Genomic DNA, 27,962 nt, shown 5'->3' with positions numbered 1-27,962 from the left:
CTGCCCTAAATCAGTTCAGACAATTCTACATTTGAAGCATTTTTTTTGCCAATTAAAAATATTTTTCTTGATCTTCAAGGACAAAGATTCCATGTCCTTCCTATAGAGCAGGACTTGAGTGTGCACAATTCATTTGGTGGATTTATAATGGGAGTCCACATAAGTGTCATGTGTTCTTCAGAATAGGAGATTTAAAAAGGTTGTTGGTTTTCTCTCTCCCCCAGTTTTCACCAGCTTTCAAGAAAGTTAAAGTACTTATAGGGAATGATTAAGAGAATTGGGTGTTTTGAATGTCAGCTTATTTTGATTTTTCAATATTTTTGTGATTTCTACCATGTGAGCACTTGTTCCAATGGTACAGATCATCCTCTATCCAACTCTACCAATCTTCTGTCTTGATGATGTCCTACGGAAAATACTATGGAAGAAGAGGGGAAGAGTCACCCAATGGGCTTGAGAGGGCTCTTCCTCTAGTTTTAACCTTATTTTGATCAGGGTCTCTTTTGGAGAAACTTCTTAGGACAATGTTTTTAAATAATTGACAAGAATGTTCAATTTCAGTTTGAGCTTAATGAAAATAAAGATGTCATATTTTTCCCACCTAAGTTCAGGAATCCATGAAATGGCCTGGCTTCTTGTTTTTTTTTTTAATTTTATATATTTATATTAAATATTTCCCTGTACATTACAGCAAATTTTTTTAAAACAATCCTTTAAAAAATTTCAGTTCTAAATTCTCTCCCTCCCTCCAACTTCCCCCTCTTGCTTGAGACAGTAAGAATTTGATATCAATTATACATGTGAAGTCATGCAAAACATATTTCCATATTAGTCATATTACAAAAGAAAACACAGACAAAAAACAAATAAAAAAGAAATTTTAAAAAAGTCTACTTCAAACTGCACTCAGAGTCCAACAGTGCTCTATCTGGAGGTGGATAGCATTTGTCATCATAGGGCTTTTGGAACTGTTTTCCATTATTATCTTGATCAGAGTAGCTAAAATTTTCACAGTTGATTATTCTTACAATATTACTGTGTCTGTGTACACATTCTTCCATTTCTGCTCATTTACTTTTTGTTTTTGTGTTTGTTGTTTAGTCACGTTCAACTCTTCATTACTCCATTTAGAATTTTCTTGGCAAAAATATTGGAGTAGTTTGACATTTTCTTCTCTCTCCCTAGCTTATTTTACAGGTGAGAAAACTGAGACAAATAGGGTTAAGTGACTTACCCAGGGTTACACAGCTAGTAAATGTGTGAGGCAAGATTTAAATTCGGGTCTTTTTCAATCCAGACCTCTTGATTTAACCACTGTTCCACTTAGTAACTTTCTCACTTACTTTGCATGAGTTCATATGGATCTTCCCAGGTTTTTCTGAGAGCTCTCCTCCCCACCCTGCTCATTTTTTCTTACATCACAACAATATGCCATAACTTGTTCGGACATTCCCCAAATGCTGGGTATTCCTTTAGTTTCCAATTCTTTGCCACCACAAAAAGAGATACTATCAATATTTTTGTGCATATAGATCCTTTAAAAAATCTCTTTGGAAGTACTGATATTTCTAGGTCAAGATTATACACAATTTTGTAACTCTTTGGTATAGTTCCAAATTATTCTCCAGAATGATTAGACTAGTTCACAATCCCACCAACAGTGCATCAGTGTCCCTACTTTTCCACATCTCTTCCAGTATTTGTCACCTTCCTTTTCGTCATGTTACTCATTATGATTGGTGTGAAATGGTACCTCAGAGTTATTTTAATTTGCATTTCTCTACTCAATAGTGATTTAGAGCATTTATTTGTATATGACTATTGATGGGTAGCTTTGATTTCTTTGTCTGAAGACTTTTTTTGTCTTTGTCTGAAAACTGACTTTGACCCTTTATCTGCTGGGGAATGGCTCACATTTATTTATTTTACAGATTTGGCTTGCCTCTCTATATGTTTGAGAAATGAGGTCTTTATTGGAGAAATTTGTTGCAAAATTTTCACTCCCTACCCAGTTTCTTGTTTTCCTGCTAACTTTGGTTGCATTAGTTTTGTTTCTATAAAAACCTTTTAATTTCATGTAATCAAAATAATCTATTTTACTTCCCTTAACCCTCTCTATCTCTTGTATGGTCATAAACTCTTTCCTTATCTATAGATCTGAAAGGTGCATTTTTCCATGTTTCCCTAATTGACTTATGCTGTCACTCTTTATGTCTAAATTATTTACCATCGTGATTTTATCTTAGTATGAGATGTGACTGATTCCCTGCTCTATGATCATGGGATTGCTTGTCCCTCATCATTGTTGCCAGTATGTCTCTGCCTCTCCTAGCATGGCCCTTTTTTCCTGCCTGATACATTCTGATCTGCTGTGGGCTGGACAACTGAGAGTACCACACTTGTTAAAACATTGTGTAAATTAAGAATGAATAGGCTTTGTGTTACATCTTGAGGGTTTCTCCTCTGATTATCATGCAGATACTGCAGTCAATGGACTTAGTAGCAATTAGTTTCCAACTTCATTGTCCTTCTGCTTCTCTGATCCACAACTACGGGAAATCGATTTCCTGCTCTCCATTTCTAGAACACTTGGTTCTCATTTATTTTCTGGTTCTTATTTTACCTAGTATTATAATAATATCCCTCACCATACAGTCAGCTCTTTCAGGGTAGGAATCATATTTAACCTTGTGACAGACGGTCAGAAGAATTGAGTAGCCTTCCCTTCATCCAAGCAGGAGTTCTTCATGGACTTCCATCCATACAGTGAGCCAGAGATAGGGGTGTGTGTGGTGGTAAATAATTTAACAACTGGCTCTCTGAAAAGCTTGACACACTTTTCAGTTTAATCAGCATTGATAACATTTCTCCCCTCACTTCATTAATTCTGGATAATCAAACAACAAAATGGCTATTTGTCTTGATTTGTATCATCTGCCCATTTTGCAAATGCCCAGACTAAACATTTAACAATTAGCCTTTTCAAGCTAACTCCAGCACACTTAAGGGGAGAAGGAGCATGATTCAGAGAAATCAGTCAAGGAATGTCAACTAGTGTCAAGACTGGATTCAAGGGAACAAGCAAAATGCAACCCCTGGAGGCTGAGAAAAAAAATATGATGAAAGAAACTAGTTTGTTCAGTACCTGCTGGGAGATACTTGTTATTCAAGCCTGTGTCACCAATCAGGTCTAATGAGTGCTGGTGCTAACAAACATTTTTTGAGAATAGCCAGGAAGTAGCAGAAGGATCATTTACTTAATCAGGAGGTACCTTCATCTCAAACTAGCTTCTAATGGTTCCTATATGGGAGACCCTGGGCTAATTGAATTCCCTTGCTTCGAGGAACTGATATTTGCTCCTGTGAATAATGAATAGAATAATGCTATAGGACCCACCTCCTAAAATTGTTGTGAAGAAAGCCCTTTATAGATTATAAAGCCCTGGGGAAATGCAAATTGTGAAATTAAATATTTCCTGAAAGACAAAGATATATAAGACAGTTCTTCTTCTCTAGTAGCATATTACCTAGTTAGGAAGACATAGCCAATAATATACTTAAAAGGGTATCCAACAGATATTATCATGTCCATTTTACAAACTGAGAAAATGGAAACCAGAGAAGTCACTTCCACAAGGTTATACATAGCTAGTAAGTGGGAGACACAAGATTGAATCCAGGTCCTCTGACCTTCAGACCAAAGCTCTTTGAATCATGGGCTCAAAAGACCTTTGAAATCACAGAATCCTAAATCTGGAAGATCATGCAGCCCATCCTCCTGCTGCTTGTATCTAAATCATCCCATATGGCTGGGAATCTGCTGAAACAGCCTGTGGATATTAGAGGGAAAAGCATTCATAGACCTTGATTATAATTTTCTCCAGATGCAAACAGAGATTTTTCTTCTTCAGGTAGGGACTGAGGTTACAAAGATGGTAATTATAGCGCAGCATTCTACCTTTGATCATAGTCAGTACATTAATTGCTATAAATGTTATCCTAATCCCATCCCCAGACAAGCTCCTGTTTCTATCTTAGAATCATTTAGAGCCCAGCAGGTGTGGGCACACATTCATGGGGGATGGCATGCACATGCCTAGAGGGATCTGCATCCATCCATCCATCCATTCATCCACCTATCTATGCATCCATTCTCTCCTTCATCCATTCAACAAACATTTATTAGTCACTTACTATGTGCCAGGCACTGCACTGGGTATTGAATTAGAGTTACAAAAATGAAAAGACATCAGTCCCTGCCTTTAAGAAGCTCACATTTTCCTTGGAAGAACCCAATATAAACTTTGACAAGCAAATACAAAGTATCTGATTTCATTGCTTTAAGGTATGGAAACCCATTTATACCAGGACTCTTTTTGATCTTCACAACAACCCAAAAAGGAGGGAGTTACTCATTTTATACCCATTTTACTTAGGGAGAATTAAGGTAAACTGAGGATAAATGACTTGACCAGGTCCCACCTGAAGCAGATTAGAATTTCACAGAAAAGCAAATAGGTATTTATGTATTGCATAGGCCTGGCACATGGTGAGTTTTAAAAAAATACATATCTGATGTACAAATGATTGTTTTTCCATTTCCCTTTCCTTGTACCAATAAGGTCTATGGGTCCCTAAATATTCAGTCCCTCAATAGTGGTAGAAAAATCACTGATTCAAGAGTCAGAAGACCTGGATTTCCATTCTATTTCTGCCATTTAACTATCATGTGACCTTGGCCAAGCCACAATTTCTCTGGCCCTTTGTTTCCTCATTTGTGGGATAAGGAGGACAAGATGATCTCCAAAGTCTCATATAGACCCAGTATTCCATGTTTTGAGAAAGCCAGGTGATACAGCAGATAAAGCACTGGGTCTGAAGTCAGGAAGTCCTGAGTCCTGAGTTAGACAAGGTTGTTGGAATGCCATATCATTGAGATAATGTTACTAAAGCAATAGCACAGTGGCTGGCACTTAGTAAGCACTAAATAAATGCTTATTCCCTTCCTTTTACTAATATCTACCTCTCAGAACTGTTGTGAAGATCAAATGAGATAATGTTTGTAAAGTGCTTATTACAGTGCCTGGCACATTAATAAATGGCTGTTTCCTTTCCAAAGTCCCTTCTAGCTCCAATGGTCTATATTCTGAGGTCCTTCTAGATTGGACATTTTATGTTCTATGTTTTCAGATACTGTTCAGCTTTTAGCTGCTTTAGGGTTTTAAGAATCGAAATATCTTCATTCAGGCCCTGTGCTCTGCACTCAGCCCCCGAGGTTGGCACTCTATGGGAGCTCCATAAGGCATGACAGATGAGATAAAGGGCTAGCTTTAGCCTAGGAAGTTACAGACACTCTAGGCAAATCGCCTAACTTTGCCTCGGTTTCAGTAAAATGGAGATAACAATAGTACCTGAATCCCAGAGGTTGTGAGGATCAAATCCCATTTCCTGGAAGAGGCCTTTCTCAGTCTTCTCTAGATCCTTCCTGCTAGAGCCTTCCTTCTGGGATTATCACCTCCATTAACCTCGTATAGATCATGACTGCTTGGTGAACCAGTTCAACTCTACACTGTTCTTTTCTCTTGAGCCCCTCAGCTCTGGTATCATATTGCTGATTATGCCTTGTCAAATCTCAGCCTTGGATCATTCCCATCATTCATTGCCTTTGTACTATACTTCTAAACAAAGATGGACACAATCACATCACTGTTCTGACTGGATCCACTACAGATATGTTACATGACTTCAACTGGGTTCTCTCTGCCACCTGGCGATCCTATTATTCCTTTTTCATTAACCACTCCCCCACTTTTCACAGCAGCTCTTCAAAATCTTCTCATTCCTCCTCAACCTTCCCCTCTCTCACCTTCTCAGCTGAGTATTTTGAGAACTTCATATTTTACAGAAAAAAAGAGGCCATTTGCCAAAATGCTCATCTCTTAGATATAGACCTAGTTGGGTATTGAAGGATATATACAGTTTTACAGCCCTTTGATCATAGTTCTATATTGTTCTTCAGGATGGCTAGACCAGTGTACAACTTCATCAACAATGCATTAATGCTCTAGCTTTTCTATATCCCATCCAGCATCTGTTATTTTCCTTTTTTCTCATGTTTGCTGATTTGATAGGTATGAAGTGGCACCTCACAGTTGTCTTAATTTGTATTTCTCCAATCAATAGTGATTTAGAACTCCATAATTTCTTTTCTGTCAAACCCAGTGACTTTTTCTCAATCCTCATTCTTCCTGACCTCTTTGTGGTCTCTGATGCTGTCACTTTCTCCTCCTTCCCTCCCCTTTTTCTCCCAGTTCTTTTCTTACCTACCTGACAGTTTCCTCCTTTTGATTTTACTCCAAGTCATACCCTTTGCCATAGGTGTCCCTCAGGTTTCTGTCCTTGGTCTTCTTCTCTTTTCCCTCCATACTACTTCATGTAGTGATGTCATGAATTCCCATGGATTTAATTACCATCTCCATGCTGATGATTTTCAAATCTACTTATCCTGCCTCATCCCAAACTCTCTGCTGTCCTTCAGTTTCTCTTCTCCAATTGTCTTCCAGATAAATACCTTTGTAATAATTCTCCAACACATCCTTTTCTCTCCACTTCCACTACTCTGGCACAAATCCTCATCACTTCATGACTGTATTATTTACATAGTTTTCTGAGGGTGGTATCTGACCATTTCAAGTCTCTGATCCAGGCCATCCTCCATTTCCAATCCCTCTTAATTCTCGTATCCTCCTTCTCAATTACTTACTCTTTATCCAGTATATAGCTTGTTTTATATATTTATTTGCTTGTTGTCTCTCCCATTAAATTGTGAGCTCCTTGAGAAAAGGGGTTCTCTTTTGCTTCTTTATGTATCCCCAGAGCTTGGCACAGTGCCTGGTACATAGTAGGGGTTTAATAAGTATTTATTGACTGAATATAGTCTTGTATTTTATATATATAATTTTTTCATATTGCTTCTATCGCTAGAATGTGAGCTCCTTTAGAGCTGAGACTGTTTCTTATATTCTTTGTGTTTCCATTGTTTGGCCCAATGCCTGGTACAAATTAAACACTTGATAAATACTTGTTGATTGATTGAATGGATGGAGAGTGCAATGCATCTGTGCCTGCCCATCTTGTGAGACATTTGTCCATGTCCTCTCATAGCTTCATTATAAGAGGCCCACCTAAAGTGCTAGGGATTTTTCTGAATTTTTTCTGATGTCACAAGGGTACCATGGAGCATTGGACTGTCCCCTGGTCATCCCTTGTTAATGACCAGCTCTTCTTCTCTTCCCTGATGACATCCTTTACTTCTGTTCTTTGGTATTCCTGATTGGTCATTTGTTTCAGCTTGGTCACCCCCATTTCCCTCTGAGTATCACTCCTTTTCATTTCTTTGGAGACGGTTGTATCCCCATGTCTCAGTGTCATAGACAGCAACACCAATAGTTTTTGGGTCTTCAGGTTAAAAAGATGGGCTTTTGTGGCATTGGTTAGTTTAGGGTCACCGACAGCTCTGTGTGATTTTCTAAATGTTATCCAGCTTGGTTATCTCCTTCCATTCAGTCCTGGAGTCAGCTTGGTATCCATATACAGGGGCTACCTACATCATTCATGAGGGTATGTAGCTTCATGTATTAGAAAGAGCATTGGATGGATCATTGAAAAGACTTGGGTTGGAATCTCTGCTCTGAAGATAGCTGTGATTATAATGATGGAATTTCAAGTTCTAGAAGTGGAGAGCTTGATGGAAATCCAGCTAATGTGGCTCAAATTACTCTCTCCCTATTTGAAATCCTGCAGCACTTGGGGCTGCCTAGCACTCAGTCTTCTATAGATCCTTCCCTATAGATCATCATAAAAATTAATAACTCAGGTTTATAAAGCATTTAATGCAGAGTCCTTTATGAGCAAATGTGTGTTATGTACATATATTTAATCATTACAATAATCTGATGAGCTAGGAGTTATTATTATTTTTCCATTTTACAGATGAAGAAACCAGAAGTACTCAATAAGCATTTATTAAGCACCTTCTATATATCCCACACTGTGCCAAGCACAGAGTATACCAAAAAAGGCGTAAGATAGTTCCTGTCCTCAAGGAGGTTACAATCTAATGGGAAAAACAATAAATAAACAAACATGTACAAATAAACAATATACAAAAAAGCCAAATCCTTAAAAAAGAGAAGGTACTAGAATTAAGAGATTGAGTCAGGTATCTCTGTGTATCTGTAATAAGATTTGAAAGCAGATTCTTCTGACTCCAAATTCAGTGCTCTATCTACTAGGTCATCTTACTTTGCTTTAAAGGCCACATTCTCTATGTGCTCTTATTTTAGAGATGAGACTGCTCTAATTGTACTATGCCACAAAATAATCAACATTTATTATGTATCAACTATATGATGGGCACCGGGGATACAAGGCAAAAAAAAGAAACAATCCTGCTCTCAAGATATGAAAATAACTATTTAAAAATGGATTTTGTGAGTGTGCCCTGAATCCCCCAAGAGAAGTGTCAGTATCAGATAGGGACTCCAAGCAGTGGCTCTTTGAAAAAGTGGCAATGGGGAGTAGAGAGTGGCAAATAGCCCTGAAAATGGGTCCCTAGACAATCCTGTGTTGTGAAGGATCTGGCTCCTTTGTCTTAAAATCATGGACCATCTGACTTGGGAGGAACCTTGGATTCAGCCATTGCATTTAATTTTCTCTTCTAGGGCTTAGAGATGAGTGGGAGTTTGTCCCAATTCACAGGTTTAGCACTACAGATCCTCATCTCCAGACTCCAAGTCTGTTTTCCTTCCTAAAAAGTGGCTCTTTTCTAGCTCCTCAGCCTCATCTCAAGAAAAGAAAGAACTGAAATTCTAGAATATATGAGTATATATGTTTTTCCTTTCAATGTCTCTGGTAGAACATTTGCTCAGGACAGAGGGTGAGCATGGGGCAGACTTTGTGAAGCAGGTCAAGTGACTAAATGTCCAGAATATAATATTGCATTTCTATGGGATGAGAAGGAACAGATTGTGTGGAGAATCACAGCTGTTCTTCTTCCTCCTTCTGCACTCTTACCTGCTGAGGAAATTGTGCAAAGTACAGCTTAATCTAAAGTGACACAGCTGCTTTGGGTCTAGGAAGCCCACTCCCAAATTCTGGAGCCAGATGAAGCTTTTCAAATTTCATCAATTTTTTTCTCCCCACCCCAATTAAAAATATTAATAAGCCCCAGAAAAAGGTTTAAATATAATGATACATAGAAACAAGCTGAGAGAACAATTAATTATTATAAATAATCACTTGGAAAAATTCTCAACCTCATTGATAGTCAAAGATGTAAATTCAAATAATTTCAAAGTTTTTCATCACCCATCAAATTGGCAAAAAACAATTAAATGCAAAGGAATTTAGTAGTGGTTGGACAGAAGTAGGTACACTTGTTCACTGATGGCAGAACTGCAAATTCATTGGACCTTTCTGGAGAACAATTGGGCAAGGACACAAAATTACAGAAAGAGCCATATACTTTGACCTGATGATTTTGTTCTTGGGAAAAACCCAGAGAGTATTATTAAAAACAAAACAAACAAGCTCTACTTAAAGATTTTCATCATTTTTCATCATTCAGCATATTATGTAATTGCACAGAACTTCCAACAAGCTAACTGTTCACTAGGAGAATGCATTAGTGAATTGCATACTTTTGTATGGCACATCATGATGCAGTGAAGGCTGACAAGTAATCCAAAGGAAGTCAGCATTGTAGAAGGGAATGCTTCTCAAGACTAAGAGGGAAAGGCAATAAGAATGAATAGCCTGAGAATCGTAGGGTCAATCTAGGAGGAGAAGGGAAAAGTTGGAAAAGTCTAGGCATTGAAATGAAACAAAATGGAAAACTGTTTTGGTTTAAATTGTTATTGACATGCTGTTTTTATGTCGCCTACATTTCCCACCATATCATCTTTCTAGCGTGCCGTCCTTTATAATAAAGAATAATAGAGAAGAAGAAAAATCAGTCCACTTAAATTAACCTATCAACTGATGTTATATTTAGTGTTTCATATTTGAACTTTCCTACTTCTGTAAAATCTTTTTTTAGGGAAGGAACAAAAATCACTATAGACTGTTTTCTCTCCAGATTAGCCCTCAGATCTGACAGATTCCCTGGGATTTAGTTTCTGAGTTTTGGATACCTCCCATCTAGGTAATCTTGAGCAAACCACTTTTCTTCCAAGACCCCCAACTTCCTTATCTATAAAATGGGAAAGCTCAACTAGTTCAACTCTCAAGCCCTTAGCACTTGATCATAGGTTATATTTGTGTTATGGGCCCCTGAAGCCTTTCTCAAAATTGGGTTTTTAAATGCATAAATTAAAATCCATAGGATTACAGAAAAAATCAAGTGGGCTGAGATACTGTCATCAAAATATTTTTAAAAACCATGAATCCCAATTTAATAATAATGGCTAATATTTAAATAGTGGTTTAAGGTTTGCAAAGCACTTTATAATTCTCAAAATCCTCACAAAGATACTAGGGAATAGATACTATTTGTATACCCATTTTATAGATGAGAAATACAGAGATTAAGTGACTTGTCCAGAGTTATCCAGTTTGGGAATGTTTGAGGCTAGCTTTGAACTCATCTTCCTAACTCCAGGTCTGGCGCTCCATCCATTACCTCTTGCCTGCCCTTCTCTAGATGTTTGATGATGCGATCCTGCGAATTCTTGATAGCCCCAGGATTCTGATGGGCTCTGCTCCTTTCTGGTCCCAGAGGTGGAGCTAAAGTTCCAACTGTCTCCTTCCCTAGAATCCTGATGGCTCCCAGTGGAGTGTGGAGGGAGCCCACCACTCCAGTCTCTGACATCATCTGTGCCCAGTCTGCAGCTATTGCTTTCCTGGCCTTTGTGGGGCTCAGCAAGGCTGCTTCCTCATATCACTGCCATCTGACTGAAGCATGCTTGGCTCCTCTTACCTACCCAGCAAGGTGGCTCTGAGCACAACCGCCCTCCTGTGCTTCTATTTTTAAACTCAGCCTTCTCTCAACATCAAATTGGATTTGCTGTGGCAATTAGACTGCTTCGCATCTGCAGAGTCGCAATTATGAATTGCAAGTCCCCTCGATGGGGTTGGGCTCCTACTTGATGAGGGGGAGGGTGTGAGCAGCGGGTGGAGGAGGTGCCCTCCTGCTCAGCCACCTGTCCTCTCAGGCCTTTTGTTTGACCCAGGCTTTCTCCTTCCCGCCCCCTATTCATTCAGGGGCCTAAATAGACTCTCGAATCCCTGCTGAGCCCAGGAAGGCATTAACCCATTCAGAGAAGAGACCATAAAACTGTTAGATCCAATGGAGATCCAGCAGTCTGAAGTGGTTTGGCCCAAGAATGGGCTGTGCAGGAGGGGAAGGTTGGCCCAAACTTATTCATGAGTAGGAAGCCCTCATCAGATTCAAATCTGTCTCAAGATCCTCATGGGCTCCTGTCTTTAGTCATAAGACCTCATTTCAAATTCTTGTTGCCTTGGTGACATCTTTTAGATGATCCTTTCCAACCCAGTCCAGACAGACCTTTCCAATCTTATAAAGGTTACTTCCCTTACTATACCATGTGATCAGGCCAAACCGGCCTTTCATCATATATGGCACTTGCCTCTGCTTTTAGAATACCGACTTCCATTCAAAAACAGCTTAAACCCCACATTGCACATGTAGCACCTTTCCTGAATGTCCCAACTGCTGGAATCAGAACTACCTTGTCAAAAATCTCCACTCTTTTTTATAGACCTTCATATGTACATGTTTATTTTCCTGAAAGACCATAAGCTCCTAGAGGCAAGAACCATTCTTTGTTACTCTTGTAGCCCTGCTCACGTGAGCTGGAACAAGAGGCCCTTAGCAAGCATCTTGGGCAGTTGGATCTCAGTCTCAGGGAGATCCTGTCAATGGGCTTCCTTATTCTCATCTGGAGAGTGAAAGGATCCAAAAAAGGAGCTCTGAGGCTCCTCTCAGGTAGAAATCTGATGATATCCTGAATTCCTCAGTTTTTGTGTGCCTTTATTTTTATTCAGTACAGATATTGTCTATACTTATCTGTCCTCTGTATTGCTTCTCTGTATTTTGCTTTATATATGCTTGTTGAATTGAATCAAATTAAATTGGAAGGGTCTATATATCCATAGTAATGATAGAGAGATGATTGAGTTTTACATAACTGCTCAGTGATAGGGATATAGAGTCTTTAATTCAGATTTGTAGAACTTGGCAGCAGGGCAGCTGGACGGCTTCTGGACCCTCAGCTGTTCACCTCTTTAGTCAAGAGAGGGATGACGACCCTTTTCTGGATTGACAACATTGGCTCAGCCATCCATCAAAGGTCAGTTCTTATGCCAGAAAGCACCTGGAGGACCCCTAGTCTAGACCCTGCCTGAGCAGAAATCCCCCTTCCTAACAAGTGCTTATCAGGTGACCAATCAATAGCGCACCTACTATGTGCGAGGCAGTGGAGTGGAGATACAAAGACAAAAATGAAACAACCCCTGCTCTCAAAGAGCTTTCATTTATTGGGGATACAATGTGAACATCCATACCACATACATATAGATCTATGTATGTGTATACATCCATATGTATGTGCATGTACATATATATGCATCTATATACATACAAGTATCTATACAGTACATTATACACAGGATAGCCATAAGGTAACTGGAAGGGAGCATTCAAAGTCAGAGGAGGAGCTGAGGAAAGAATTTATGTTGGAGGTGCCACCTGAACTTAATCTTGAAGGAAACTAGGACTTCTATGAGGAGAGAGGACATGTGCCAGATATGAGGGCAGGACAATACAAAGGCATGGGGACAGTAGATGGATGCTAGGTATAATGTGCTGTGAGCCTAGAAATATAGTTTGGGGCCAGACTATGAGAGCTTTAAAGATTTATGTTTGATCCCAGAGGCAATAGGGAGCCATTGGAGTTTATGGAGTTGGGGGAGTTTAGGAAAATCACTTTGGAAGAAATTGAAATATATTTTAAATATCACTTTGGCATCTGTGTGGCAGTTATAGCTTGAACACCTGTGGGGGCTCAGAAGTCAGTCAGAAAGGCCTAGTAGACCTCTCTCCGCCTATGGCTCACATTTTCCCCACTTATGCCTGTTGGGATGCTGCCAACTGTCTTAGGGATCCATAGAATCATGGACCCCAGAATCCTAGTGCTGGGAGGGATGTTAGAGGCCATCTAGCCAAGTTCCTTCAGGGAGGAGCCTGTAGTGTGTGGTCCAGAGAGAATATGTGGCCAGTTGCCTTTGCTCCCTACCTAAGTACAGTGATCCTTCGAGGGTCCATCCTCAGATACAGGAGAGCATTTTCACCTCCCAAGGCAGGCTTCACAAGGCATGAGCTAACTTAGGCCAGGCCATGTACTTGAAGAAATGGCTCTGAATCCTGGATCTGATACTTTTCTAGTTTAGGGAGCTGGAGTGAGACATTTCTCAATTCTATAAGCCTCAGTTTCCTCTGCATTACCTTCCCTACCAGGATGTCAGAAAGAAAACTTTATAAACCAAATTCCCTTTGTATATGGGCTGAACCAGATGGTCTCTGAAGTCCCCTTCGACTCTTGAATTTTGTGAATTAAGAATACTGTGAAATCAGTCTGGAAAGAAAGATGGCAGGAGGTTGTAAAGGTCTTTAAATGCCAAGCAGAGCTGTTTGTGACTGCTCCCAGAAGCAATGGGGAGTGGCTGGAACTTCCTCATGATGGCCTGAGCGTCAGGAATATCAGAGTGACAGCAATGAGAAGAAAGGATTGGAAGGGGAGGCAGGATGACCAATTAGGACTCTGTTTAAGTAATTCAGGTAAAACTGAACCAGGAGAGTAGCCCTGTGAGTAAATGAGAAGGGGATGGATGTAGAGCTGTTGTGGTCAGCAAGATTTGGCAACTGGGAATGAAGGAGAGTGATGAGCTGGAATGACCCCAATGTTTTGACCCTGGGTTACTGGAAAGATAGTGGTTCCATCCCAGAAATGGGGAAGTGTGGGAGAAGGATGGATAAGGGTCATAATGAATCTGATGGAGATAGTGAGCATGGGGGAAAATGTTTTTGGCTAAGTTTCTAGGAGCTCTCTGAGGAGGAAGATGACTTGGAGTTGGAGCCTTGTGGAACAATTACACGGCAGGCATGGTGGATGAGCCAAGCCCTGAAGGGTAGGAAGGACTTAGGTACAAATAAGAGGGTGGAAGAATGATACAGAAAACTGGTTCTTCTCAGTCTTCAAGGGCAGAAAGAAATATAAGCAAACAGAGGCCATGGCATGTGGTGGAGCTGAGTTTGAATGCTGCCTCTGTTCCTCAGCATCCATGAGAATACTAGGTGAACTCTAAGTTCCCTCCTAGTTCCAGAGTAGAAGATTAGGGCTCAGCTATTAGAAACATTTCCCCCAAATAAGTTATCCCCAAATGAAATGGGCTGTCCCAGGAGGTCTTCAAGCAGAGGTTGGATGGCCTCTTTTCAGGTAAGGGGGCACAGGGCTCCCATTCAGCCTTTCCTTAGACAAACCTAATCCTAGGTGAGCTGGGAAAGGAGGAAGCTTCCATGGCCTGGAATTTGTACAGGTTGAAGGGAAGTCAGGGAGATGGATCTGGGGCTGTTTCCAGTCCACCTGACAGGATTTCCAAGGGAAGGCCCCACAGAGCGTCTGGGGACCCACATTATCTGTTCAGGCTAGACCATCCTAAGGGGGTTCCCTCTGTGAGCCCCAACAAGGGGAAGCCTCAGGTTAAGGGCAGTGTTTGAAGACCTGGGGGATCTCTGAAGAGGAGGCCGCCATGAATAACAGCATTTAATCCTTACAATCTCAGGTAAAGATGTTGGAAATAAAAACAGATGTCCATTTTAAAGGTGAGGAAATGGAGGAGGAGCAAGAAGTGTTTTGTCTATGGTCACAAAGCTAGTGATCCATCTTCACTGATTTAAGCACTGATGGTGTTGGAGGCCTGTGCTAGGTACTGGGGGCATAAAGACAGAACTGAAAGAAGGAATACCATCTCTGTGGAAGTGAGTGAGCAGAGGCCAGGAATATCAGGGAATAGGTTGGGGAGGGGGTACAAAGGAAGCTCAGGTTTCAGAGAGAGGGCCTGGCTGCCACTCAACATGTCGGTCTTCATTCTCTTCTGCAGACTCGGTGGCTGAAGGCCTGCTATCGATGTGCCTGCTTTGAAACAGTCCATTAAAGGGAGGTTATGTGCACACTGGTTTTTATGGGTTCTCTTTGGAGTTATTTTTAATTTTCTCCATTTGCTTCCTCCCAGAGGATTCCCATGCTTGCTCAAGTCATACTGGGGATGGAGTGTCTGGCACAGTAAGAAAGTCATGAATTGTGGACTCCAGGAGTTGAGAGGGACTTCTGGAGTCAAAAGGGTCATAGGGTGAGCTAAAAGCAGCTCTGGAAATCACCTCATTTTCTAGAGGAAGAAGCTACTGTGGGGAGCAGGTCCTGAAGCTCAGGTTTCTTTACTGCCCAGAATGGTTCTCTTTTCCCTATGTCGTTTTTTGGGGGCAACCTTGAGCCTGGATTTCCAAAGGGGGCACCTGACATGGTTCTAAGTGGGATTTAGAACTCAAGTAGCTGAGGTACAGAGACATTTAAGGAATCAGAGGGAACAAGAACTGCATTTACTGCCTAACTTCCCTGGTCTTGAAGCAAACTCCAAGGTCTTCCTAAACAAGGAGGTAGAAAAAGAGAAGGAAAGGTCCCTCATCTTCTGATCATCTTAATGTTCTCAGCTTTGATGCTTCATCATTCCAAGAACCCTGCACACATTAGTCTCATTCTCGTACTTATTATCCAGCCCTTCTCCTGCCTCAGTTTGCTTCTTTCTGCCGAGGGCTCCACTCCCCATCTAGGGTCACAGCCTTGGAGTCAACCTTGCATCTTCCTCTCCTTCATTCCCTACAGCCAACTACTCAGAGGTCAGTGTTGATTTTTTTTTCACGACATCTCTCACTTATGTCCCTTCCTCTCTATGCTCAGCACAACCGCCCTGATGCAGGTCCTTATCCCTCTTGTCTGGACAGCTGCAATACTTTCTGCCTGGTCTCCTTGCTTCCTTTCTCCCTTCCCCAATCCATCCTTCAAATTGGAAACAAAGTGAAATTGTTTTGGAAAATAGCTTTGTATTGATTTTTGTTTTTACATACATCATCCACATTTTCCATTAAATCTTTTCTTTCTTTCCCTATCAGAAAGCCATCCCTTATAACAAAGAATAAAAGATGATTTTTAGCTTAGTTTTCCAAACTAAGCAACATATCAAAAAAGCTGATATGACATGCTGTGGGCCATACCCATAATTCCCCCTTTTTACAAAAGTGTAGGAGAGGGACCTCCTTGTATTTCTTCTTTGGGTTAAGCTTGGTCATGATGTAGATTGGTTTCCTGGTTGTCGTTACTTCACTTTGCAACAGTTCATATATGTTTCACTATCTATCATGTCCATTATTTCATTTCTTTTTTTTAATTAAAGCTTTTTATTTTTCCAAACATACATAAATAATTCTGCAACACTGGCCCTTGCAAAACCTGTGTTCCAGTTTTCCCTCCTTCTCCTACCCCCTCCCGTGGATGGCAAGTAGTCTAATATATGTAAACATGGTATAAATATGTTAAATCCTATATATGCACACATAATTATCTTGCTGCACAAGAAAAATCACATCAAACCAGAAATAAAACAACGAAGAAAATAAAATGCAAGCAAACAACAAAAAAGAATGAGAATACTATGCTGTGAACCACACTCAGTTCCCACAGTCCTCTCTCTGGATGTAGTTGGTTCTTTTGAACATAAGACCATTGGAACTGGCCTGAATCACCTCATTGTTGAAGAGAGCCACATCTATCAGAATTGATCATCATATAATCTTGTTGCCATGTAGTTGCCGTGTATAATGATCTCTTATTTCTGCTCATTTCACTCAGCTTCTGTTCCTGTCAGTCTCTTCAGGCCTCACTGAAATCATCCTGCTGGTTATTTCTTGTAGAACAATAAATGTCCATTGCTTCTTATAGCATATTAATACTTTGTTTCATTCATGTATTCCCTGGTCAATGGCCATATATTTTATCCCCAGTTCAAAGGGACCATCTTAAGGCACAGGCCTGATCTTGCTACTTTTCTGCTCAAAAAGCTTCACTTTATTCCCTCTAGCTCTCTTCTTTGCTTGGCATTTAGAGCCTTTCCCACTCTTTCCAGGCTATTTCTAGTTCCCCAAGATATATTACAAGGTACTTCCCGCACACACTTGACAGTTCAGCTAAGCTGGCCTTCTCATTCTTCCCTGTACATCCTTCCTTGTGCTACATCTCCAGTCTCTTTGTGTTGGTATGACTGTTCCTTCCTTATACCTGGTGCATTTCATTTCTCACCCTTGCCTCTTGGAGCCCCGAATTTCCTCCTACTCTCAGGTTATGAGTCAGGCTCTTATGAGGCCTTTCCAGTACTCAGGGATCCTCCTTCTTTGTTTTTTTTTTTTCATTTCATTCCCCCCCCAACATGGCCCAAGGAGCCTTCTCTTCCCTAAAATCAGCCCTTCTGTCATTTGAGGTCCATGGCATTGTCCCTATTAATCTTGAGCATGGAGGAAATTTTTTAAGTTCTTCACCTTCTTTTCTAGGAGACAGACCGTCCTGTACTCATGAGCACCTTAATCTCTTTCCTGGAGCAGAAATTCAAAAGTCCAACTCCATGAAGGTTATTGTGTAGTTTTCCCATTCCCATCTGCTACAAGTGAGCTCCTCAGTCCTCGTGGTTCTTGCTGGAGCCTTCATTGGAAAGCTGTATGGAGACCTTAAACTGTTTTTGTAGAATCTGCTCTTGGCTGTACAGACCCATAGATACTGTCATTAGCTGTCATGGAAATGCTACTAGCATGAAAGTCCCAAATCATCAGAAGTTCTCAAGTTTCTTCTCCAAGAAAAGTTGGGAGGGAGGAGAGGAGGAGACCAAGACTGGGGCTGATACCCCATTCCACTGAATTTCTTCTTGGGGGCTTAGCTGAAATGCTCTTTCCTCTCCATTGCCAGACACGGGTTCTAAATTAGCCCCCTGGTCTTAAAAGGCCCCACAAGGCCTTGCTTAGGCCCTCACCTCATCAGAAGAGATTCCCTATCTCACGTTATTGGATGCCATTGATTGATTCATTGACTGACTAGACTACATACCTAGTAGATATTTATTTCTGATGGGCTGATTCAAAAAGCAACATTATTATCTGACACAGTTGATTACTTTTAAGTGAGGTGGGATAATCAATGTAATCAAAGATGTCAGAGTTATCACCCTTTTCCTTCTCTTTTAGGTGTCTTCTTTATCTTTTGAGGTTCTTGATGCTGAATGAGTAAATAAATTGATGAGAGTTTCCTCACCCTTTCCCTTCCAACTATCCAATATAATTTATTCTTCAAGGCCTAGACAAGTCCTGCTTCAGCCATGAAGTTTTTCCTGAAAAATTCTGATCCACATGAATTTCTTTCATTTTTATTCAGTTGTGAGTTCCCTGAGGCAGAATCTGGGTTGTTTTTTACCTCCATATTCCCAATCATAGGACTATCCCTGTTAGTATGCATTCTTAATAAATATTTATTAAATCTCATTAAGTTGCTGACTTCCTATAGCAATTATAATTCTTCAAAACTAGCACTTGCAGGACATTGGCATTCTGGTAAGAACCCTTGGGTGTGAGTGACTGTTGTCTGACAGAACAAGGACTTTCTTTTCCAAATCTTAAAGATTCCTACCAAGATTTATTAAGCATCTATTAGGAGCTAGGCACTATATTAAGTATTGAGGATGCAATGACAAAAATAAAAACAAAAACAAAAACAAAATCTGCCTTATAAAGCTTATAGTTTACTGGACTCAGTTTCTTATCCTGCCCTCAGGACAACTTCAGTTGAATGGTAGGATAAGATTCCATTTGCAAGGAGTAGAATAGTTAGTATAAATAAGTAACATAATAAAAATAAATATTATTAAGTATTACTCCTGTGTTCTCTTGAGGATACAAATATAGCTAACATCAGGGGAGACAGCATGTACATCTATAAATATATACAAAATTTTTAAAAAGCTCAGAATAAATACAAAATAAAAATTCCAGCAATCTCTGATACCAACTTTCATTATCTAGATCAGATTTATTTAATCAATTTGAAGGACCTTCTCAGACTATAAGAAGACTCATCACCTTATCATATCAGCCCCTTATTTAGTTACTCATGGCCAAAAATAGGCTCATCAAGCCTTTAGGAAGTGGATTGGAACCAGGTGGACAATATGTACATGCCCCATATAACCCACCAGGAAGGCCCATTGCAAGTCTGCTTAAAAGACTGGTCTTTTACTGTCTAGATAACTCCCCAACCTTTCTTCCCCTCCTTGCTATTTACACAAGGATTGGTCATATAAGAAGGAGAAGAACAAGAGGAAAGCAATATCACAAAACCCAGAAAGGAGAACATATTTAGGAGTAGAGAGTGGTCCCCAGTGTCAAATGCTTTCAAGAGGTCAGAGACAATGAGGGCTGAAAAGAGGCCATCAGCTTTGGCTGTTAAGAGACCACTGGCGACTTTGAATAGAGAGGGTTTAGTTGAGAAGTGAGGTCTGGAATGAGATTGCAGACAGAGAATTTAGAAGAGAATGAGAGGAGAGTCAGTAGACAATGAATAGTGATTTTTAAAAAGGGATTTGGCAAAGAAAGGGAAAAGGGATAAGGTATCTCAGGGATGATGAGCTCTGGGTGCATTTTTTTGTTGCTGCAAGAGGTTTTCAATGTCATGCCAATGAAAGAATGGGTTTTTTCTTCCCCATTCCCCTTGTTTGGTTAAAAATTTTCTTGCCTGTCCAAGCCCCCACTCAGGCCTCTGACCATACTAGTGAACTTGATTTAGCAGTAAAGGGAAAGAGAAATATGGAAGAACATCTGGAAAGATGAACAGAAGGGTCAAAGGAATGAGGAGATTTGGATTGTTTTTAGGTACATGGAAGAGATCAAGTGGCAGAAAAAAGGAGGGGCCATGACTGCTGTAACTTGATAGGGGAGAGGGAAGGAGAAGTCGTGAGATCATGGGTATCATAGAGAATGGCCTGAGCCACCAGAGGATGCACACAATGGGTGATGCTGCTGCTGCTAAAAGGGTTTAAGGATTAGAGGAAGAAAACTGAGAGGGCTCCTGGCGTGAAGTGAACTTTTGGAACCCATGTTCCAGATACGCGTCTCATCAGGGAGTCTCAGTGAAACAGGAAGACAGGATGCCCTGCCCTAAGTATGCAGGCTTGTAATTAGTTTTCTGAGGAGACTGAGATGTGACCTATTGGATGAGCCCCAGACCCAAAAATAACTTCCTTAACAACAGAGCCCCACTTAATGTTTAAATATTTCATAGGCAGCAGTAGCCAGGGAAGTGCCCAGGAGATGCCAGGGTTAGAACAGCTCCCTCCTTGCCAGGGATGGGGGGAAGGGCCCTGCATTTCCTCAGCCCCTTTGGCTCCTGTTTCCACCCAACACAGGGCAGGGAGCGAAGCGGTGCTTGATACTGTTAGCTGTACAGCATTCTGTTCTCTGAACGTATTATGAACTTAGGCAGAAAGCAGTTATCAGACTTGACAAGAAAAGTATTCCCCAATCTCTAGATTCTCAAAGGCAGATTGGTACGAGGGAGGTAGAGGCAAGGAGTTATGGATTCAAATCTTACCACAGGCACCAGTTATGTTCGCCACAGGATGTTAATTACTTGCCTTCTCTGGGTCTCAGTTTCCTTACCTGTCAAATGAGAAGGTTGGACTCTGACCCCAAAGGGTCCACCAGACTCCAAATCTATGGTCTGGTCCCAGTTCCAGTTTGTCACTTTTTCAATGTCTGACTGCAATTTCATTCAATAAAGAATTAATAAGTGTTGCCCATGTGCCAGGAAGACACATCTGAAATTGTCCCTGCCCTCTACTAGAGGCAAACAACATGCAAACGGCATAACAACAGGTTGTTGTTGATATTTGTAAGAAGTGTTTAGCATAGGGCCTGGCACATAATAAGTGTTCTGTAAATGTACTTTATAATTGCTTATTCCCTTTCTCCTCATCTGATTTCAATGAACCTTTTGTGCCTAATTCTTTTCTGGGAGCTGGAAATGTTTGGGGCCTGCCCTATCCCAGCTCTATCCTCATGAAGATTGAGTTTGGTCCTTGGAGAGCCTGGTCCCATAGTGAGGAGTCAAATTCTTTCTTACTTTCTTACTTTTACCCTTTGCCTCTTTAAATCCTTATGTCAAAACCCTGGGCAAAATCCCTTCAAGAAAGTTTAGTCTGGCTTAAGTCTTTTTCCCAAAGGGAAGCAAGAAGGTACTCAATGTATAGCACAAATCAGGCATAGGACAGCTATTTAATTTCTTCACTTCCCCCTCACACACATACTCCTCACAAGCGCCCATCAGATTGACTTCCTCTTCCTGTCAGTGGTCATCTTCTTTGAGAAACTTTGTGATCGCTTTGAAGATTGCCTTCTAGGAAGGAAGCTTCCTTCTCAGGCTTGATGGCAGATCTCCTCTGCTCAGGGAAAGAAATACAAGCAGGAGAGGCAGCCAGAGCCTGGGGATGACAGGAGTAGCCCATGCAGAGAGGACTCTGTCCCCCCTTCCCCACAGGATGTCCTAGAGACAGTTCTACACTATATGTTTTAGAGAGAGGAGGAGAGGAAGCTGTCTTTCCCTGTTAAGTCTGCTCAGTGGGTGATGTCACTGGTCAAGCCCTTTTCCCCCAGAGTGCCATGATGGGACCCTGTGGGGCAGAGTCATCCCAAAGCTCCAAGTCCTTTAGTGCTGGGCAGCCTGGGAGACTCTGCGTGCTCCACAGAATGGTCCTCAGGGACTCATCTTTACATCTGCTCCATGGAGTACATATGCTCCAATCCAACTCCTTCTACATTTGGAAGGGAGAGCATCCAATGGAAAGACCTTTATGGTGAGACCACTGGAAACCTTGGCACACGGGGCTCAACCTGGAGGAGACCCGGGTGGTTCGTAATTACTGACCCGAAATAAGTGAAAGACTATAACAAGACAAAATCTGGTGACACAGACTGTGAGGCTTCAGAGGGGGTGAGACTTGATTAAGCCTAAGTGGAAGTGATGAGGAAGAATACTGTAACCTAAGGCAAGCATCCCAAAGATTAGAGCTGTACAGGGACCAAGTTGGGTAATGAGTGCTCCCCCAGGCCCTGAGGAGGGACTGATGAAAGGGATACTAGATGAAGAGACCTTGTATGGTTGAGGGTTTGATGACTTCCAAGATTTCTTCTGACTCTGAAGTTCCGTGACACCATGGCTTAGGGAGAAAGACCCTAAGGGAACCTGTCTTCTCCCCAGCTCAGACAGGAATTGCTGCAGTAGTAGATTGTCTTGTAATAAAGGAGTCTCCCTTCCCCCATTACTTTTTTTGTCGTTAATATTTCATGACGATGAGGTGCAGTGGCCAAGGACTATAAGAGAATTTTAATGTTCAAAAATATTCCTCAGGTTCATCGGCCTATGAAGGAGAGGGGGAAGTTAGCGCTAAAAATAAAATAGGTCATAGGGCCAGAGCATGGAAAGGACCTTTCTGAGAATGACATTTCTGGGAGGGCAGGCTCAGAGGGTTAACAGACTATGGAGGCAGGCTGGAGGCTTGAAGACTTTGCTCATGCTATTTTCCTAGCGCAGAATGTCCTACCTTAATCCTCTGAAATTTAATTTATTCCTCATTCAGAGCTTTATTTAAAAATGTCTCTTTCCTTTCCTCCTCACTCTGCCCATGATTAATCCTGGCTGGCTCCAATCATAGATTTAGAATTGATTGGGACCTTAAGGGCCATCCTAGCCAATTTTAGAGATGAAGAGCCTGAGATCCAGGGAAGTGAAGTGAAGGTCACAGAAATAATAAGTGGAGGAGCCCAAACGTAAACTTCAAATCTGGTACTCCTTGTCTTCCCAACCACTTTAGCACCCCATCATGGAAAGTGTCGAGATTAAGGTTTGATCTAAGAAATGACTTACTGAGTGTATATGTGCATAGAGTACTGGGCTCAATTCCAGAGGATATATAAAGGCCTCATGGAGCCCTCATGGGGCTCACAGTGTAGTACAGGAAAAAGATAAACACTTAGATAATTCCAGCACCCCATATCAAACAAGGGCACAAGAAAGGGAGGCTGCAAATGGAGAGCTATCTAGCTCTTGGAGGGAAGGTTGTTGGCCACAAGGAAGCATGGGGAGGACTTCCTGGAGGAGATGGCACTAAAGTTCATCTGCAAACACTCATTTAGCAGATTGTAAAGGGGTGGGAGTTTAGACCGGACAACCTTAGAAGACACTTCCTGCCCAGGGATTCTGGGTGCTTTGCTTTCCTGACTGTTCCTTACAAGGAAAGCAGGGACAATTCCTCATCCAGTCTAGATGCGTCCCCCTAGAGACTCTAAAACAGGGCTGTGCTCAGTGAATGCAGTTGATGTGGTCAAGCAGCCAGTCAAGGAGCATTTATTAAGCCTTCACTTTTTTGTCAGACACTGTGCAGTGGGCACTGGGTAGGGGCTGCATCGGTGTAAATGTAGATGAATGTGTATATGTATGAGTATGCATGTATATATGCATGTTTATGGGTGCAAGTGGGGCTCAGTGGTGTGAAGGGGACTGTTTTGCTAGGCAATGAGTTTCCATTGCCTGGAGGTTTCCAAGAAAAGCTGGCTGATCACTTATCAGTGAGCAAAGACATGGGTCATCCCATATGCATTTCAGTGTCAGAGAGGTTGGAGAGGGAATACATTCTCAGGAATGGATGAATTCTGAGGTCCTGCTGATCCTAGGATTCTCTGGGCTGGAACAGATGGGTGGTAGAGATTATGATGGGCCTTGGGGAATGGTTAGGATTTGGACAGAAGGTGGGAAGAGGAGAATTCAGATTGGGTCCAATCACAGAATGAGAAAGAGGCTGTCAATTGGAGAGGGAAAATGAGGAGCATCCTGGCCTGGCGGGATAAAGAAGTGAAGGCTGTCCTCTGGGGAGACTCAGGAGAGCTGTTGGGGCCAGACTGGAGAAAGCCTTGACCACCAGATTGAAAAGTGTGGGTCTGGCCCACTTTCCTACTCTAAGTCAAAGAAACAGCAATGTCAGAGTGGCTGTTCAGAAGGAGGGGGGAGCGGCTCAGAGGAAGAGCAGCCGTGGACGCAGGGGAGGAGAGACCAGACTCAGGCTCGGTGTGTGGCATCGTGGCCCTTGGCTGGGGGAGAGCGGGCACTGGGGTAGAGAGGGCACTGGGGTAGTTCCCCATGAGCCATAGTATTCCATCTCCTGCTGGAAGGCCCAGGGGCCCTCAGGCTTCAAACAGACACAGAGTTTCAGACAATTTGCTGACATAGTACAAACAGGAGATTGTCCCAGGATCCATGGGAGGAGATAAAATGTTCTTGACCATTTTCTGAATGGCCTAGTACTGGAGAGGAATGTAGGGCAGACATCCAAACTGGGCCATGCATGGCAGAGTCTGGGGAAGGAGAGGACATTGCTCATTTCCAGGCTCATCAGTTTTCATCCATGTGCATCTTGGGGGCTTGGAGCCCATCTGTCTAACAGACAAAAGATGTGGCCATGAAGTTCCTACTTCACAAGGGTATTGTGTGGCTCAGGTGAGACACCGTGGGTGACAGCATTGTGGTCCGTAAAGTCCCGGCCAAATGAAAGCGGATTCTAACAGACATTCTGGGGTGGCTCGCTCCTTTTGTTTTCCAGGCACGGGCTTGCTCCAGGAAGTGGTGTACTTGGTGAGTCAGGGGGCCGACCCGGATGAAATCGGCTTAATGAACATCGATGAACAACTTCCTGTCTTGGAGTATCCTCAACCGGGACTGGACATCATCAAGGTGACTGGCCAATCTCTGTGGGCACCTGAGTCTCAGAAACACTCAGTGAATACCTGACATGGGGTAGAATTTCAGGATGCATCAGAGAGGACCAGACTTGGAGTTAAGAGGGCAATGGGTTCCCATTCTACCTCTGTCGCTTGTTAGCTGTTGACTTTGGAGAAGTTATTTAACTGCTCTGAACCTCAATTTTCTCTACTGTAAAATGATGAAAGTCCTTATCTTAAAATCAGGGCTGCTATGAGGATACAATAAGAAGATCTATATAAATCTTAAAGCCCAATATAAATTCACAAGGACAATAAGACATAAACACAAATATCTATAATGAAATAGAAATATAGTAATATATTTTAGAAAATTTTATAAATATTATCCATTAATTAGTATCATATTATGCATATATAAAAATAAATATCAATGCCTTTAAAAAGTCTTACAAATATTTAATAAAATAAAATAATAAATAATAATTAAGAAGCTTTCTAAGAATTAGATTCATCCTAAAGTGGAATGAACAGTCTGCAGAGATGGTGGAGATGATCTAGTGGTTAGATAAGGGGGATGTCTTTGGTGTGTGAATTAGCTTCGGTGGCCACTCAGATCACTTCCAATTCTGTGGATTGGATTCTATGAAATGTCCAGTGTTTCCTAGCAGAGCTTACATTCATCAGCTTCTTAAGGACTGGGATATGTATGCACATAGTAAGCACTTAATAAAAGCTTGTTGAATTGAATTGAACCACATAAGGATGATATAAGAGAAGTGTTCAGAGAGGTCTCATGATCTGCATTGTGCATTACAAGTGAACAAATTTAAATTGGTGATATAGAAATCAATCAACAAACATTTATTAAGCACCCACTGTTTTCTAAGTACTGTGCTAGGTATCAGAGACACAAAAACAAAAATAAGAGTCCCTTTCTTGAAGGAATTTACATTCTGATGGAAGGTGAAATCAAGTATGTAAACAAGTATATACAAAATACATACAAATAAGTACAGGTCATCAAGAGGCCCCCAGAGTGCCCAGAACATAGGGTCAGGAGGCAGAAAGACCTGAATTCAAATCCTGCCTCTTACATTTATTAGTTGTATGCTACCAGCAAGTCACTTAACCTCTGTCCACCTCAGTTCCCTCATCTGTAAAATGGAGAAAATAATGGTAGCTCTCTCCCAGCGAGGCCTTTGCAAACCTAAAAGAGCTATACAAATGTTTTTGTTGTTGAATTAGTTATTGTATTAGTATTTTTTATATCTCCTACTTTATAGACTTGTTCAAGCAAAGCTTTTTGTAAACACTGAAACACTGCAAGCATGATTATACTCATTTTACAGATGAGCAAACCTAGGTTCAGGGGAGACAATATGACATTAGATAACAGAATTCAAAAGTGGATGAAAGCTTTGAAGTCATTTAGTATTTTGCAGAGAGGGAAAGACAATATTTGCTTCCTATCTCAGAGGATTGTTGTAAGGAAAATCTTCTAAAACTCTATATTCTTGTCATTATTATCATAATTATTCTTGCTATGCTTATTCTCTTGCAGGAGCTTACATCTCCTCGACTCATTAAAAGCCACCTCCCCTACCGTTTCCTGCCTTCAGACCTCCACAATGGCGACTCCAAGGTAATGGCCATCAAATGCTTCTAGGGCCAGCCTGTGGGAGGTCAGCCAGAATCTAATAATGTGTCTTCCTGTTGATAGGTGATATACATGGCTCGCAACCCCAAAGACCTGGTGGTTTCTTACTACCAGTTCCACCGCTCTCTGAGGACCATGAGCTACAGGGGAACATTCCAAGAATTCTGTCGAAGATTCATGAACGATAAATGTAAGAAAGCATCGTTTTGAGGAATAGACCAATGTGTTCCTTAGGCATTTTACAACCTGCTCACACTACCCCTCCATTATTCTTTAGGTGAATCCCATCTTCAAGTCTTTAGAGATCGAATGTGAATAGAACAAGTACATAGGAGAAAACTGGGGAAATAGTACTTCTAATCAGGGAAAATAAACTATGGAAGACTTCCTAGAGAAAGTAACATTTAAGCTTGGTTTGCAGGACAGAGAAGATTCAAGGAGGCAGAAATGGGTTGAGGAAAAGGGTATTGCAAGCACAGGGAAAATCATGAATGAAGGTGAAAGGTCTGGAGGAGGAGAGGTGTGCTCAGGGATTGGTAAAAAACACAGGATGAGTACCCTTGGAAGAAGATGGGAAAGATGGGGCACCAGCAGGTGGTAGGACCTAGGACTCTATTACTCATGTCTCACAGTGTTCATGTAACATAATTCAAATCAAAGAACCTATGTGGAATCTCTAAGGGCTCTTTTGTGTCATGTGAATAGAACTAAAAACATTGTTCAACCATAAACTTGAAATAAGCATGATGAGCCACCTCATCCATTCACCTGCCTCATGCTGGGCTTTCTCCTGAGTTCTAGCTCTACACCACTTGTTGGACATGTTCTGCAGGCTTCTCAAACTCAGCACAGTCACATCAGGATTCTCTAGTCTTCTCCCAAGCCCATTCCTCCTCCAAATCTCTGTTTCTGTTGAAGGCACCACCATCCTTCCAGAGATTGATATTTGCCTCTGAGTCATTCTTGACCCAAGATGATTCCTTTATAAAAATTCAATTTTATTTCCATTTCCAAATTCTTTTCCTTCCTTTCCTCTTCTCCACCAATTTAGAAGACAAGAAAAACAAAATCTACTACAAAATCATGTAAAACATATTGTTGCATTAGCCATGTCAAAAAAGGAAGAAAAGCAAAATATGCTTCAGTCTGCTTTGAATTTATTAGCTCTCTCTCTGCCGGTGATGATATGCTTCATCATGAGTCCTTTGGAATTGTGGTTGGTCATTATGTTAATCAGAGTATTTAAATCTTTGAAGCTGATCATCCTTACAACATTGTTCCTAATGCAGAAACTGTTCTGATTCTACTCATTTCACTTTGTATCATAAAGTCTTTCTAGTGTTTTCTAAAACTATTTCCTCCATTGTT

At 41.3% G+C, this 27,962-nt stretch overlaps 1 protein-coding gene across 1 annotated transcript in view; it reads left to right on the top strand.

The window, feature by feature from the left end:
- The window catches only part of SULT4A1 (sulfotransferase family 4A member 1), a 43,795-nt gene that overhangs the window by 2,421 nt on the left and 13,412 nt on the right, over window positions 1–27,962 (top strand). Inside the window, exons 2-4 of the mRNA XM_051962308.1 lie at window positions 24,817–24,947; window positions 26,499–26,579; window positions 26,658–26,784. Coding sequence (XP_051818268.1) covers window positions 24,817–24,947; window positions 26,499–26,579; window positions 26,658–26,784 — 339 coding nt within the window. The remainder of the gene's footprint in view (window positions 1–24,816; window positions 24,948–26,498; window positions 26,580–26,657; window positions 26,785–27,962) is intronic.

The sequence above is a fragment of the Antechinus flavipes genome, chromosome 5, assembly GCF_016432865.1.
Source record: "Antechinus flavipes isolate AdamAnt ecotype Samford, QLD, Australia chromosome 5, AdamAnt_v2, whole genome shotgun sequence".
NCBI lineage: Eukaryota > Metazoa > Chordata > Mammalia > Dasyuromorphia > Dasyuridae > Antechinus > Antechinus flavipes.
This window is presented reverse-complemented; position numbering and strand designations above follow the sequence as displayed.